General features: G+C 41.3%; 1 protein-coding gene across 1 annotated transcript in view; it reads right to left on the bottom strand.

Moving 5' to 3' along the window:
• bicc1a (BicC family RNA binding protein 1a) overlaps positions 1-12436 on the bottom strand; it is a 57266-nt gene that overhangs the window by 33973 nt on the left and 10857 nt on the right. Inside the window, exon 2 of the mRNA XM_084561868.1 lies at positions 5135-5181. Coding sequence (XP_084417994.1) covers positions 5135-5181 — 47 coding nt within the window. The remainder of the gene's footprint in view (positions 1-5134; positions 5182-12436) is intronic.

Below are 12436 nucleotides of genomic sequence, written 5' to 3'. Positions count from 1 at the left end.
GAAATTTACTTTTCGGTCTTTTTTTGACAACTACAAAGTATAGGACTTATGATTAAAAATGACATCATTTCAGACCTTCCAATCATACTTTCCTAAAATTATCAAACACTCTGCCCTGTGCCTCATCAACTATTTTGTAAAAAGGGCTTTGTTCAGAAAAACCTGTTTCCTGTCCAGCGTTGCTGTTCTTGGCAGCGGCCTGCAGATGGGACTGATTTCTGACAGACCACACACCATTTTAAAGGGTGGACGGTGTTTATTTTTATGAAGGGGCTAGCAAATACCTCTCAAATGGGTCAAGATATTTGCACATATTAAGTAACCTATACATTTGCCGTTCCACCCTTTCTTCTCAGTCACCGCACCCTGTCTGAAAAGAATACATACAGAAATGGCTCTGATAAGTTTCACGGGGCGACCTTGACATGATGATTGCTTCTTAGGGGTTTGCAGCTGGCATATGCAGATGTGTGCAGGGCTGTATGTAAAATCAAACGGGATGCCATTAAGGAAAGGTCCTCAATTACAGTCACGTGCGTTCAACACACGTGACTGTGTATTGCATAGCAGCAATCGACAAGGCAGAGGCATGTTTCCTGGACTTCGTTGCAATGGTGCAGCTGTTGATTCAGCTGGAATGTGTGCTTGTGTGTGTGTGTGAGAGAGTGTGTGTTTGCAAGGGGACACATGGGATTTTGGGGGGTGTAAAGCAGAGTTAAGAGACTGAAAGAACAGCAGTTCTGACAACATTGACGGAACCGTCCCCATGAGACTCAACAGTCATAACTGAGTTCATGTTAGCAATCCGAGTGCTAACTCGCTGTTACAGCCCCATTACTCCTCTGGGCCAATACTAACATATGCATGATTATGAAAACGAAACACACATTACAAGCAACGCTCTTCTGCGGAAACATTCTTCTGCTGTCTGAAGTCAAATCAACACTACATGCCTTTCAATCAAAGAATCTATTTGTTAGTTTTCATGCTAGACATGTTATCCTACTTATTTTAATATCCAACAATTTTATGCCATCTTTTTTTTTTTTTTTTAAATCTTAATTTTAATACTAAATAGAAGAAGATTCTGTGCTATAGACAAAATGAACTCAGTAACGCCTGGCCTCACTAGCACTTAAAAAACACGCCTGGCATTATTTACAGAACCACAACCTCTGGGAAGAAGGATGGAAGCAGGGGATCAGGGATGAACTGGCTGGAGGTTCAAAGCATCTCTCAACTCAGATCCACTCCAAGCTCTTCTGTGGTGCACAGTTATCGCCTCAACCAGCCAAGCTTCTCAAGGCTTCTTCGATGCCTCACAACCCAAATTCCACTTAGCTCTCCAAAAAGCTTATTGTTCTGTGCCATGATCTGACACTCCAACAATCCACAGCCCAAAACACTCGCTGCACAGCAGTGCACTGCAGCGTGTTTTCTATTAAACAATAGAATTTAATTTGCAAAGAAATCCCCTGGTTACACCAGATTGATAACAATGACACACCAGTGATTTAACAGCGCAACGATGAAATAGCACTAAAGCAGCAGGAGGGGAGAGGAGCAAAACAGAAAACATGAGGGAGAGACACAAGACCAAACAAAGAGGACGGAGGGATGTAGCTGGCGAGATTCCCTCATGTGAGCTGCGGGGACTTGCACATGGCTAATTTCCCACATGGGGCACCCTCATGTGGTCCATCTTTGTCTGCCATCATCTTTAAATGTTCACTGACTACATGAAGAGGGTGGTCTTCTGGCTCTCTATTACAACGGAGCCCAAAGGAAGTTCAGCAGACAGTGAGTAAGAGTTTGATCACCCACAGCAGGTCTTGGGAGAAAGTGCGGGGGTGGACCATTTTATGTTGGGCTCGCCAGCGATTGAACTCCAAATCTCAATGCTGAGGCAACACCAAAAATCTCATTCCCAAAGCCTAAAAGAGTCTGTGAGTCAAAAAATGACCACATGCTTTCTTACATTGGGGAGAGTTTCTGCGCATGTGTTTTATTAGTCTCAGTGAGTGTGTGCGGTACATGGGTGTGTTGGACTAGGCAGGAAGCAGTCCAAGTAAGAATTTCCATTTTCATCAACTTCAAGGTATTTCGCACACCTCATCCATATTCTCTCAACAATACCGTTCCACAGTTGCACTCAGTGTTTATTTTCCTGACTTCAATTTGGCAAGTATGGCGATCACGCTATCAGAGGGAAACTATACAGAGTTATCCAAATGGAAATTCTACAATAAAAACAAGACTTTAGCAGTCGGCCTTTACCGCTCCTCGCCAGACTGCCAACCCAAACAGCTGTGCACTAATTTCTAATTGACAACTTCACCTCTGGTAACCACGGTTTCTTTGAACAGGCTGTGACTATACTCAAGCCAGAGACTTTAAAAACCTGACGGGCAAAGTCAATACACCAACAGCCGCATTTCGTCAGAACAGCTTTGTGCAGTGAGGCAGACATCTACACTGGATATCTTAAACAATACGATTATATCCAAACCAAAAGAGCAGCAGACAGAGCTACAGTACAGAATTTCTTGAGTCCTTGTTAAAATTCCAATGCGGGGAATCTTAAGGCGCCTGGTTTGCATTACTTGGTTTTTGAAAGCTGCTTCAGGGACAGTTAAATTGCCTCCTTCTTTGACATTAAACTGATCTTCCTAGCCTCCAAAACCAAATAGGGAAAATAGACAAAGGAGGAATGCTTAAACAAACCGCTGTCCATCATTTATTTCATTACAGCCCATTAACATACTATAGAGGGAGTTTAACATAATAAGGAAGCTGGAGTTTAAACAAGAACGAATGAACGAGAGACCCATGCTAAAGATGCCGTCACAATATCTGGTGTCAAAATTCAATTAGGATCAACTTTCATGTGATTCATCTGTCATGCCGTTAATGAAATCAGACGCACGTAATTTGACTCCAATAATCAGGATTCAAATTAAGTGTAAATCGAGCATATCATGATAATTTGATTGCCATTTCATGGGCAACACATTAACTGATGTTAACATTTGTTTTTCCTCACAGTAATGTGATTGTTAGAGTCTGCTGCAGTGGTCAACTGAGTACCTCAATGCTCATATCAGGGTGTCAGGTGTCAGATATCGTGCTCATGTTCTTTATTATAAAAACGGTTTCAATGTGATTCCCGCTGTGACTGCGCTTCAAAGACTTCTGGCCAAAGAAACAGCCAAGGAACATGGCATCAGCAACATCTTTGTTCGCCAATGTTTTTGACTTATGTGTCATTCATTTGTATGTGTTGGGCTTTAAGCTGCCAACATCTCTTTGGAACCATCCTAAACCCTTCACAGCAGACCGGGGACTTCAGCAGCCAAATTATGACACAACACCGACATCCTACCTCATTTATTAAGAACAAGAGCTCTGTTTGCAGCTGTTGGGTGGTTGTTTTAAAGTACAGAATACCTAACTGCTAACCACAGTGGCAAGGTGGTTAGCACTGATGCCTCACAGCGAGAAGGTCCCGGATTTGAATCCATGGGCCGACTGGGCCTTTCTGTGTGGAGTTTGCATGTTCTCCCTGTGTCTGCGTGGGTTCTCTCCGGGTACTCCGGCTTCCTCCCACTGTCCAGAGACATGCTTGTTAGATAAATTGGTAATTCTAAATTGGCCGTAGGTGTGAGTGTGAGTATGAATGGTTGTCTGTCTCTCTGTGTTAGCCCTGCGATAGACTGGCGACCTGTCCAGGGTGTATCCCGCCTCTCGCCTGATGACAGCTGGGATAGGCTCCAGCAGACCCCGCGACCCTTAACAGGAACAAGCGGTTACAGAAGATGATGAATACCTGGCAACAAACGCAGATGGTGACGCTGCCACACATCGTCTGTATCTGAACCAAAGTTTGGCACATACATACATACAACTGTTTAAACCAGCATATAGCTGTAGTCTAAATTTGTCATTCAAAATGGGAAACCAGGTGAGCCACTAATAACTGCAAGGCTAGGAAGCTAGGAAGAGCTACAAACTGTTGCATAGCTGGCCTCTCCTGAATGATGCTTTTCAGTTGGTCTACTTTATTTAGACGATCATGTCGTAGTAATAATGTGTTCAGATTAAATAAAGATGTAAAGCAAGAAGAGGCGTCTGTGTGTGCCCCTGTTTTGTATACTTATGTCAGTTCCATTTTACTTCTTGGGCACTGGTTCACTAATCACAGTGATCTCGCAGACCGACTTGTTCCGCCGCCAATTCAGCATGCTGACTCGACAGGAGTCGACTGCCAGTGAGGGACACGCTGTCAAAAACAGGGCCACAGATGCTCACCAAGAGCCTGACACTGGCCTAAGGCCGACTGTCGGCTTGGTGTTTCACTGCCTTTGGATGATTCTCTAGGCCAACAATTTGACTTTTGACGCCAAAACAATCCATAACACGTTTGTAATGTTCTGACAAAACAAATATATTTCAATAAATCAACCAACCCTGTCTATTTTGGGACACATTGGGGTAATCTTATATCGAAATCAATGGAAGTCACCCATAGTTAAAATAAGTTGTAGGACTAAAACGTGGGAATGCCAATATATCCTTGTTAATGAATGTTTGGAAATGACTTTACTGTACTTTAAAAAAATACTTTCTGTAATAATATTTCCAACTATACAGTTACTCTTTAACATCAGGCAATCTCACATGTGACTAGCCAATCAGCACCAGTGAGAGAATGAGAGCAAGTTGTCACAAAAAAGCGGCCACTTTAAAACTACTTAAGATCACTGAAGCAAATACTTGTTTTATTGCTTGAGAACGTTAATTAAATCAGTAGCAAAGAAAGTCAATGAGGCAGAGTTTGCCTGATCAGACCCATGTTTAACATTGTTTTAAACTTGAGATAACCTGGTATGTTACGGTCCATTATGTAAGCGAGAAACCCCGAGTGTTGTGTCAGCTGTGTTACAAGCACAAGAGCCCTGGAGTGGTTTAACGTCAGTGTCCTTCCATTGTTTTTATTTGTTTTGATTTGGAATTAGGAGCGACTAGTGGAGCACCTGACATCTGCTCCCTTACCAGGAGAGAAGTGCTGCTCTGTGGGCTTGAACGCGACCCAAAGAAAAAGCAAACGTTATCCAAGTAAAGACTACACACTCACCTTCTGAAAGAAATCCTCCCCGCCGTTGACTCTCCCCTCAGAGGCAGCTAGACGGACAAAGAAAGAAAAAAAAAAAACATAAATTCGTAAAACCGCATAGGCTTGATCAGGTTTAAACTAACCGTAACACAGCCAAATCACACACGGAGAGATTACCCAGCCCTCAAAATGTTACGTTATCTTTGTTCAAAGCAGCGTTTATGGTGGATCTCCATTTCTTTGCATATTGTGTTTGGCATGGTTACTGATACTGCTGATTTACAGGAACAGAATAAAATGTTCCAAGTAATTTTCTATAATCCCAGAGATTGGACACAGCTTCCGCGTAACAAATTGATGGATACAGTGTAAATATCTGGGCATTTTACAGTAGCCCTTAATGGAGCATTTCATACCCTACTTGGGTCAAATGGTGTCGGTTTCCCACTTCTTAAAAAGGCTTTCACACTTCTGAAATTCATCTTTCAGCATACTCTAAACTTCTGGCCTTGGCAACAGCGGTATATGGCAACTCAAGAGCTAACATAACCTGTAAACAAAATAAGCACTCAGAATAGCCCCGGTGTTTTAAGCACTTTTCCAAACAGGTGAAAATGCCAAGAAACTCCCGCAGCTGATACAGTACGCTAAATAGAAGCAGAGGGCCAACCACCAAAGCAAGTCAGGCCTGAAGTCACTCCAACACATCTGCAAGTCCTTCAAACTGTGGCAGCTCTGTTGATACAAAATACATATCCGCTGTCCAAGGAGAATTCTCATGTTCCTCTGTCATTTGGGAATACGGGGAAAGTTTAATGATGCATTTCGGCCAGCGCGCTCGAGATGGATCTGTTGCTGTCTGCGTAAATCTGGGTCAGAAGCGGCAGCAGAAGCAGAGTCCGCATGGCTTATACAGTTCCATAGAAAATGCTGAGCTCAGTGCAACGGTGAAAACGATGTTATGATTAGAAGAAAACCAGTCCTGTTTTGCTTCAACGGGTATTTTGAAATGAATGGTTTGACTACAAAAAAAAGAAAAAAAGAAAGACAGCATAGATTTGGAGCAGACAGGGTCTGAAATGATTTGACAACTTATCAATCAGTTGATAAAAAAAAAAAAAAGAAGAAGAGAAACTATTCTGATATAGAATTAAATGCTTCAAGTTATTTATCAAGCAAAAATGCAAAAAATTGTCCAAACACTCAGTTGTATGAGTAGGTACAAATTTTCTTTGTTTTACATGACAGTAAATTTTTTGTTGGCCAAATGATAATCAACAAAATAACTATTTGCGGCCCTACACATTCACTATGTGTTTGGCAAAACCCAACCATATGGCGAATGACCTCCCCCCACCAACCATTATTTACTTCCATAAATAGCACAGTGATCACCATGTGAAACCTAGGTGAGAGGAGCAATTGTTAAGCCCAAATCACTCACTAAACACGGTTTGATTTTCAGACATTAGAATAGCTGTACTGTCTACTTTGCGATTATTTAACAAGTGTTTGTACTTATGCACGCTACAGCAAACAAGTCCAGACCGCAGTTTATGAAGTTAAAGAATCCGGTCTGCTTCGGCTCAACAGGTCAGTCAATTTCAGAAGAAATGTGTATACATCAAACGCTCACCACCCGAGTACTCAAGGGGAACACAGGCTGTTCCTTGGCTCACGACTCAAACCCAAACAATAATAAAAAGACGCAAATTAGAAACTTATGGCCACTGTTCACAATAATTAAAAAAGAAATTGTGTTTTTGTACAGCGGTCATAAATATCACCGTTACATGCCAGGCAGGGGGCAACGTATTTCTCCCTCTCCTCCTCCCATTTATTTTCGTAGGTTGATTCCACAATTGGTTTCCACCTCGGAAGTCTGGTGGTGCCTGCTGATTGGTTGTTTTGGCTCCGGATTGTCCAATTACGACCCAGGGCCCACATGAAAAGGGAGTCAACCGCTCTTCTCTCTGCTGCTCGTAAACTCCTGCCTATTGCTTCTTACTTTGATTTCTGTTACCTGCCTTATTTGTTAGTTATTGAGACATGTGGACCTGTGCTCTCCGTATACGTAAGTTGTGGCGGAAGGTATGGACTATAGGTTGATTGGGGTACCTTCTACACCTTCTGTTTATACACACTAGGATTATTGGTTGGTGCCACCCATGTGTTTTTGATATCACCTTTTGGTAGATAAGATAGTCAGGCCTTTTGTTTGTGGCTTTCAACTTGGAGAAGTTCCCCAGTCAGGTCTAGTTTTGTTATATTGCTTTTCCTTAAATTTCGTTTTTAGTTACTTTTATTTTGGTTTTGAAATAAACCTTTTAAGTTTGCCTTACATCCCGACTCGACTTCATTGGTTCTCATGTGTTCGTCCCTAAAATCCACCTGGGGATGTATCAATCACCTTCTGTCCTTCTCATCCTCCGTAATCTGCACAGACAAAACAATGTCCAATTTAATACTCCAAATCCATTGATTTATGACAGTTATGCCAATGTTTCCATCACATCACCTGCTATGGAAACCAGATTATCCAAGAAACTAGTTCTGACTCCCATGCAGGCATAGCATTAATAAATGAGAACTTTCACAGATGCGGGAATAACATATTTGTTATAGCAATGCCTTGATGGCTGCTTCAAGGGTCTCTGATTTTTGTTTAAATTCACACTGACTTTGCCAAGACTCACAGCGGTGCACTTACCGTGCTGCTAATTGCTGTGCATATTAAGACGACAGACAACGAAGAGATAATACTTAGTGTGGCCTGGCTCTACCTGTTATATGAACAAGTATGAAACTATCTCACTCTTTGTATTTCTTCAACAATCACAATCGTCTTGGATGAAGTCCAAAGATAGTCGGTCACCTCTTCAAAGGGGGGATTCAAGATTTAGTAATAAAATACAGTGGGTGCCCAAGAGCTGAATCCCTGGAGCACTGAACCCCAATTAGCGGCCTGTGAGAGCCAAATGTCTGGCCCGTGTGTTGTCATAATATGCAAAATAATAATGCCCAACATGTATAGTAAAATGATCGATTCACACAGTACACTTGACCATTTACCTACACTCATAGAACGTGCGCTGGCATTACAGTATAATACATGATGTACTGCAGCCGTACATGCTCCTTCACTAGCTTAGTCACCTGTCAGCTAATCAATATCTGTGAGTCGCCACCATGGCCCGTGACTCTGACTGGACTGATCAGTTTTATTTTACCAGACAACAATAGTGCTAAGTCGACCGGCTTGACATGCATGCAGACCACAGCAGTGATTTAGAGCGGCACTTCAACACTATGCATGCTACCAATCGCCTCAGACCATCACTGTCACTTCTTTCACCGATTGGTGAGTGAAAGTCTATTTATTTTGGACCACTTGTAAGTCTTATTGTGGTATAATGATTACAACAAGACTACTAATAATTTCATTTGTATGTACCACAGTTTATACTTCAAATGCTACAGAGCTTAATTTAAAAGAAGAAATAGATAAAAAGAGAGAACAGAAACTCTGGAAAGGGCAGCACTAAACTTGAAATAATAAACAAAGATATTAAAATAACATGCTGTTTGCCACAAAAAATGTTCGATAATAATGTGTTGCTGTGTTATTGAAGCATTTAATCTTGTATTTCAAAAGTGACAAAACGAAAATTTATTTTTTCTTCAGTCTCCGTTTGTCTTCCCGTCCTTGTCTTTGCTGTCACTTGGCTCTTCTAGAGGGCAATGTGGTTGTGGAGATGCTGCCGATAGCTGTCTCTGTGGAATAGCTGTCTCTTACGATCAGCATTTGTTGTTACTGATGTTACTGGTGGTACGCAGCAGAGGTATGTCAGGCCTTTGGAGAAAAGTTATCTTTGCCTCAGGATGCTCCTTTCTTGCTATAATTATGATAACAGTAGCAGCAAAAACAACATCTCCACATGAAACAAGTGTTACTGGCGTAATGGGGGAAAAAAGAAAAGAGATGTTTTGGCCGTTGGCTCGGCATGCTTCACAATATTCGGCCCTTGGGTAAAATGAACTGGGGGACCCTGCCCTGGAGCAAGTCTAGAGGAGCTCACTGGACTTATCAGAAACCACTAGCATTAGCACTAGCACTAGCATGAATATAGTGACATGTAGACAGCGTAAGTGGAGCAGAATGAAATATGCAGCAAATGTGAGGCTATATATGAACTATCTACACTCGATGAGTAAGACTACGAAATAAAAAAGCATTTCTAATATAGTACTGTGGGAAGTTAACAGAGTATAATCTCTAATGTGTTCCACATAAATGCTTATAATAGATCAACTCACTTGATTGTTAATGTTAGTCCTAGTTTTGCCCCTAAAGCAGCCGATGATAAAGCGATCTCTGCCGCACTGACACAAAAGCAAACTGACTCTGTCCATCTCGATGACCGTATGTTTAAGTGTTTACGTCCAATATTTAGTTTAGTATAAAACAGCTTTAATAGCCGCCGGAGTTATCCCAGATTATGAAAGATCCTGTTAGTGTGAGCGTTTCCTGTAAGAACTAAGACAAACAAAAAGGAGCACAGTAACATCCAACAGACGTTTCTCCTCCTCTTATCTCGTGAAATACACAGCAGACCAGATGCTCCTCTTCTGTTTGTCAGTATTGTTTTATCAACTAAATGTCCATGCATGGTAAGATTCATAATTTCTTTAGTATGTTGAAGTGAGTCAAAGAGATGTTGAGACTTTATGTAGCTACTGAATCTGTAATACTCAAGGAAGTAGAGTTGCAAGTAAAAAAGTTGCATGACATAAAGACCCTCCTTCAAGCATCAAATTTAACATTAGCCTCTAGTAGGACCACCGTGCACATATCAAATTGCAGCCCTTTAAAAAAAAAAAAAAAAACTAAAAAAACTGCCATGTATTACATGTGATAAATTAAATTGATACACAAACTATAAAAGCACTGATGCAAGGATAGCTGTTTTACATTTTAAGATGTTAGCATTTAAATCAAACAATACAGTCCACTGAGACACGGCCAATGATTTGAATAATAATTGAATGTATGCAAAACGCGATGTACCACAACGACAAAAACTGACCCAAACGGGGTAACAACATTTTGTAACAGCACATGCCTGCAGTGGAGCGGAGAGGAATCTGATGAGGGAAAACATGAGCCATGTGCTGAGAGCAAAACATCCTGTAGGCACATGTGTGCAAACCCGCCATTGCAGAACCCAGAGCTGAGGGAGCAGGGACACGGCAGGGTGTCCAATAAGCTCTGGAGTACATTATGAAGTAGAGAACAATAAGCTCACGTTACACAACAATAAATTGTGTGCTGTATGTTAAAAAAAAAGTAGTAGCACTATTAGTACTAAGTGGCTGCATGAGACACTTTTATAGTGACTTGGTTAGCATCTTAGACGAGACAAACTTTCTTCACTGGTAATCTGGTTAAAAACCTCTTAACAGAGGGCTGATGGTAGTTTCACAGGCTTGAAAAACAACAACCAATGTCTGCAGTGCAGGCAGGGTTAAGACTGGGGACGTCATCGTCCCATGACTGAGCAAGAATATCTCAGAAAACCTCACATCTGCTTGTGGCTTGCAGCTCAAGGCATGAGAAGTTATTAGCATAAAACAACACACCCTTATCTCCAAATTACCTGTCAGAGGTTGAGTTGCATTGTGGCGTAATAAGCACCAGCTTTACAAAAAGGAGAATGCAGGCAACAAAAAAAGATACTGTGGATTACTGTGGTTTTTAGTTGTAGTTTGAACATGTTGTATGCATATAAGGACACGCCAGCGTCTGCAATTTGAAAGTCAGCTGCTGACTGGCAACATATTCATTGCAGGAAACCACCAAATTTACAAATTTCACTTTCCCTTCTTCAAAATTCATGTTTTCCTGTTTGTCTTGCAGAATTCATTTGCCAACAACAGAAAATTAGAAAGGAAGGAGCAGACCAGAGAGATCTTTGGCATTTGTCTTTGACAGGCATTTTTCCACAAAAATGTGTAGCTGCATGCCCCATTACTTAGATAACCAAAAACCCTATTATTTTGTCCACCAACAGAAAAACCCAATTCAAATTATAGGCCTTCCTTTGGACAGAGTTGAAGAGCAAATGCCTGCTTTAAAGTATACATTTTCAGCATTTATTAGTCTTGGTTTATATCAAAGCAGCTTTGTTTCATTTGTCTCTCAAGTGCTTAAATGGAAGTGTTTTTTGGCGCAGGTTATATGAGGACAATGCAGCGGTGCTCCCTCCCAGCACAGCAGACTGAAAAGGCATCACAGCTGAGCAACGACACAAAGGCCCTGAGCACAGATCGCATGTCGCAATCAATTCTGGTGTATTCTTGAAAATATGGAGCAAATTATGAGACACTAACTTAAAGCAGCTAGTGTGATTGTCTATTAACTTCAGAAAGCAGACACAATGGTTGCAGTTAATCAGATCCACATGCTCTAATTCTCTCAATTATTTAATATATCTAATCACTGTCACTGCATGCAAAGAAATGAGAGGAGCTGCAGCGGAAGGCATGCAGGACCCGCCGCTGGCAGATGGAGCAGGGTCTGGGACCCATTATTTTGCGGAAAGACTGAGTTTCGGGGAGATTCCGCTGTTTTGACACTAAAGGAATGTAAACAACGTTGATTTCTACAGTTATGGCTTCAATCCACGCACAACAATTAGGCAAACAATACAGACATAAGCTCTGATAAATCAAATGAAAAGACATTTTTGACATTAATACTTTCTACAGATTCAGTTTCAGTTCTGCTCTACCCAGGTTTGTTTGGAAGGTTTGAGTGAGAAGGCGACGTTACAGCTGGTTTTCCAGTAAGACTGAAATCATCATCACAGAGATGTAAGCCATTATCCATTTATGCCATATCAGTCATTCATTAACAACCAAAGAATGAAGGGGGAGTTAAAAACCTGGTATTTGTGCTGAGCCCGATTTAGCAATCAAAGTCAAAGGATTCCTGTGAAGACAGGATCTTAGCAAATTACAAAAAGCAACAAGAAGCACCAGAGGAAACAGCTAGCTCTCTAAACTGCAGAGCTACTTAGAGAAAATCCTCTGCGCTGGTAATGATCACAAGAAGACTTAATGTGAAACTTGGGGCATTCACATAATAGCCTAGGTAAGCATAAAAACTTTTATTTCCAGTGGATAGGATTTCACAACCAGTGACGACTCTAATCTGGAAAAACTTTGACATCTTAGTCCACCATCTGCTCAAATACCTTGATATGAAAGACAGACTTATGAACTCTCCCCTCAGGCTGAGAGAAAAACATCCAGAGAAAAATA

Source organism: Chelon labrosus (assembly GCF_963514085.1).
Source record: "Chelon labrosus genome assembly, chromosome: 15".
NCBI classification, from domain to species: Eukaryota; Metazoa; Chordata; class Actinopteri; order Mugiliformes; family Mugilidae; genus Chelon; species Chelon labrosus.
This window is presented reverse-complemented; position numbering and strand designations above follow the sequence as displayed.